Source organism: Zea mays, chromosome 2 (genome assembly GCF_902167145.1).
Source record: "Zea mays cultivar B73 chromosome 2, Zm-B73-REFERENCE-NAM-5.0, whole genome shotgun sequence".
Taxonomy (NCBI): Eukaryota; Viridiplantae; Streptophyta; class Magnoliopsida; order Poales; family Poaceae; genus Zea; species Zea mays.
This window is the reverse complement of record NC_050097.1, coordinates 229706483-229711050: the sequence shown is the minus strand read 5'-3', so window position 1 is coordinate 229711050 and position 4568 is coordinate 229706483. Positions and strand designations below refer to the sequence as shown.

The window sequence follows — 4568 nt, the reverse complement described above, 5'->3', positions numbered from 1 at the left end:
TGGCTGCTCCAGTTCAATTTTTTGGAACAAAAATGAATGTGTTGAACACCAAAATTTGCGGACCGTCTGGTCCTATGGTTCAGACGATTCGCACCCCCGCGATCAGATTGACTCATATGATTATCTTTATCTCATAGGATCGGACGGTTCACACCCCCGCGATCAGATTGACTCGGACGATTATCTTTATCTCGTGCGTGGTTATCATCTAATCACATAGAATATGTTGGCTATCGCCTAGGAATGGGATCAGACCTCTTCCCTATATATGAAGGGGTACGGCCGATTGAGAATCCCGAACACAATTTAATCGAACCAATCTATTACTTTTTTTATCATTCATGTCCTATGAATAGATGTAACGTAGTTGTAGTCGTAGTTTTCCGCATACCCACCTCCACGGCTCCACCCCTATTCGACTCTACGTCGTCTAGATCCGTCTTGGATGGCCTGCTGACCCCAAGACAACCCTTGGAAATCACCCTAACAAGCTTGGTCATCTACTATGAGGGCGATCTCTTCCTCGATCTGATTTCTTAATCAGATAAGCGACTGTACGTAGTCTCGGGATGCTCGGGTGGCCTGCCGACTCGGAGCACCCTAGGATCTCTCTCCTAAGGAGCGAGATCTAGGTTCCTGCGAGGAGGAAGATGACCCTATGCCATCGCTGACCATCCGATCTAGAGTGTGAACCATCCGGAGCAACACAGGGAAGGAGTTGCTCCTGCAGCGAGGTTATGGACCATTCGGCCCTGTGCTGCGGACCATCCGCACTCCCGAAGAGGGCACCTTCAGGCGGTACAAGCCTATTGATTGATGACCAGATTGGAGACTCCGCTGGGGACTTCATGCAACGCCTCACTATAAGTTACACCGTGACATCCGATGTTGTTCAATCTCCTAAAAGGTCTGTATGTGACGATCAAATTAAAAGTATGAATAAGTATATAGAGAAAATGAGGTGTACGCCTGATTTTGTCACCTAAATTGGGCACCGAAACAACCGCACCAAAAACATCAGCAACAAATAGTTTTTTAGTCCCAGCCATATTATGGTATCCCGATGAACTCGTATCTGGGACAACTGCTGTCGTCATCTTCTCTATACGGCGGATCAGCTCTAAGCACGGCCGGACAATCCGCGCACGATCTCGGACCATCTCGCCCTCCTTCGGACCGTCCGGCCCCATACGTCGGACAGTCTGGAGTCACGTAGAGCCCACCACAAGACTCGTCCGGCCCCTTACGTCGGTTGGATTAGGTAACCTAACTACTTTATCTCTAACACATGGTGAAACCCTAGATCCAAAATCTGGCTAAAATTGAGAAAGAATGAACACAAATTGGCAAGAGAAATAGAAACCAAACTTTCCGAGCAACTAATAAACAAAAAATCTTAATACCCAAACCTATCTTCCCCTCTCTCTCCATATAAACACATGCACCATTCATTAAACAAAGAAATATATATTGGATAAAGTGAATAGAGAACTAATCATGAAAATGAGAGAGAGGACAGACAATATCTAACCATCTTAGGCAACCTCATTTAAATAAATAGATAAAAAAACCTATTTATACTCTTCTCTCTAACACATGGTGAAGCCTAGTTCTAAAATATGGCTAAAATTGAGCAACAATGAACAAAATTTGGCAACTGAAACATAATTAAACCAACCTTTCATAGCAACTAATAAAAAATCTAACCATTTTAAATAATCTTATTTTAGAAAATAGAGAAAATAACCTAGCTATACTCTTCGCTCTCACATGGTTAAACCCTAAATCTAAAATGTGGCTAAAATGGAGCAAGAATGAAAAAAAATTAGCAAGAGAACACACATAAACCAACCTTTTTAGCAACTTTCTTCCAAAATGAAGATCAAAACCTTCCCTTGTATTTTGTGAAATCTGAACCTCTAAAATCACCTAATGAAGAGGTATTTATACTACAAATGTCACAATTAGTTAGCTTTGCGGTCAGTGTAAATAAATCACCAGCGAAAAAGAGATTATTATTAGTGGTTTTTTACACCAAACAACAGTGAAAATAACCGATTTTCATTGGCAGTTGCCTAGTCGAATCCACTAATTTATTATCACTCATCAATTTATTATTACTTGTGTGTGATAACCGAAACCTTCTATAAAAAGTTGAACGCACCTAGACTTAGTGGATAGAAGTTCGTAGTCCATGGGTATAGTAGTGATGTTTGTGCGTCGGATGTGCGGCCGAGGGCCGACGATCCTGAGCACACTTGCCCTATACGTTACGTCTTATATTCGTGTCCAAGATAGAAGTCCATGGCTGCGCACGCCTGGATGCTTCTCACCTTACACGTCCTCATCGACCTTCCATCTATATCTCGCCTTCTGTGCGTGTAGTGTTACTCATTAGAGATAGATCTACTACCCGAACAGTTTACCTGAGTATAGTGCCATGTCGACGGCACCCCACTTCGTGCTGGTGCCGCTCCTGGCGCAGGGCCACATGATCCCCACGATGGACCTGGCGCGCCTCATAGCCAGCCAGGGCGCGCGTGTCACGGTGGTGCTGACGCCCGTGAACGCCGCGCGCCACAGGGCCGTCCTGGAGCACGACACGCGTGCGGGGCTCGCCATCGACTTCGCCGAGCTCGCGTTCCCGGGGCCTGCGGTCGGCCTCCCCGAGGGCTGCGAGAGCTTCGACATGCTGGCAGACATCTCCCTCTTCGCCACGTTCTACGAGGCGCTGTGGATGCTCCCCGAGCCGCTCGAGGCGTACCTCCGCTCGCTGCCCCGTCTCCCGGACTGCCTTCTCTGCGACTCGTGCAGCTCGTGGACCGCCACCGTCGCGCGGCGGCTCGGCGTCCTGCGGCTCGTGGTCCACTTCCCCTCCGCGTTCTACATCCTCGCGGCGCACAGCCTCGCGAAGCACGGCGCGTACGACCGCGCCGCGGACGACTTCGAGCCGCTCGAGGTGCCGGCGGAGTTCCCCGTGCGCGCCGTGGTGAACAGGGCGACGTCGCTGGGGCTCCTCCAGTGGACCGGGTTCGAGAGGTTCCGGCGCGACACGCTCGACGCCGAAGCCACCGCCGACGGCATACTGTTCAACACCTGCGCTGCCTTGGAGGGCGCCTTCGTGGAGCGCTTCGCGGCGGAGCTCGGCAAGAGGATCTGGGCGGTGGGGCCAGTATGCCTCGTCGACTCCAACGCTGCCCGCGCGACGGCTGAGAGAGGCGACCGCGCCGCGGTGGACGCCGAGCAGGTTGTGTCCTGGCTCGACGCGCGGCCGGCGGCGTCCGTGCTCTACGTCAGCTTCGGCAGCATCGCGCGCCTGCTCCCGCCGCAGGTCGCCGAGCTCGCCGTCGCACTGGAGGCGTCGCGATGGCCGTTCGTCTGGTCGGCCAAAGAGACGGCCGGCCTGGACGCCGGGTTTGAGGAGCGCGTGAAAGGCCGGGGCCTCGTCGTCCGCGGATGGGCTCCGCAGATGGCCATCCTGTCGCACCCTGCCGTGGGCGGCTTCCTCACAAACGCCGGGTGGAACTCGATCCTGGAGAGTCTCTGCTACGGCGTGCCGATGCTCACTTGGCCGCACTTCGTCGACCAGTTCCTGAACGAGGCGCTGGTCGTGGACGTGCTCGGCGTCGGCGTCCGCTCGGGCGCCAAGGTGCCGGCCACGCATGAGATGCACGTAACGATAGAGGTGCAGGTCGGAAGGGTCGACATCGAGAGGACCGTGTCAGAGCTCATGGACCAAGGCTCGTCGTCAACGATGCGCGCGAGGGCTAAGGAGCTCGCTGCAGAGGTGAGAGCCGCAATGGCGAAGGGCGGTTCGTCGGACGCCGACGTGAAGGACATTGTTCGCCACGTCATTGAGGTGGCCAAGAATAAGAGGGAGCACGCACGAGGGCACCATTCTTGATGGAAGACTCCAATGGTAATCGCTAAGGACAAACACAACCAGCGCGCGCGGAAACAAGAAGCTCTCGAGGAGTAGACAACAGAGGCCTAACATGCGAAGAGGACATGCTGCTGTTGTATATATTTCTCCACCTTTCATCCGAATCAATCAAACAATATAGATGCCTGTTAACGACGTACCCAAATACGTACTTACTTTTTTACCCTGCAGAAGTTGGATTTTTTTTTGTAAAATCTATATGCATGTTATACCAGTTGATTGCTGACAAGTCACGGCTAAACCTGAACCATGATAGACTACTAGTCAAACAGGCTTCAGTTGTGCTTGAACCGGTGGATCTTGGGATCAAACCCAAACATACAACGAGTTGGTCTATAGGTGTACATTTGGGTCGGGTTTAATGGCTGGCACGAAGCACGAAAAAAAAAGCACGGCACGACACGAAATTATTTCGGGCCGGGCCGTACTTGGGCCGACGCCGAGGCCCACGGGCGGGCACGAGCCCGGCCCGTTTAAGCAGACCCGAAATGGCCCGTTAACAGGCACGAAAAGGCCCGAAATGGCTGCCTCCACGGCCTCGGCAGCGGCAGGCCGGCAGCGCACTTGTCCACGGCGGATGGGCCTAAGGCGCGGCCCATTTCCCAGAAACCCTAAAATGTCGAGT

The 4568-nt window shown here is 52.3% G+C and overlaps 1 protein-coding gene across 1 annotated transcript; it reads left to right on the top strand.

The window, feature by feature from the left end:
• The first annotated feature begins 2415 nt into the window (after positions 1-2415).
• On the top strand, positions 2416-4170 carry LOC100191964 (cytokinin-O-glucosyltransferase 1). Its single transcript, NM_001137388.1, has one exon. The coding sequence runs from the start codon at positions 2441-2443 to the stop codon at positions 3902-3904; it is 1464 nt and encodes a 487-aa protein (NP_001130860.1). The 5' UTR covers positions 2416-2440; the 3' UTR covers positions 3905-4170.
• Positions 4171-4568: the final 398 nt, after the last annotated feature.

Coding starts and splice junctions, on each gene's coding strand:
- LOC100191964 (NM_001137388.1), top strand. CDS start 2,441: ATGTCGACGGCACCCCACTTCGTGCTGGTGCCGCTCCTGGCGCAGGGC.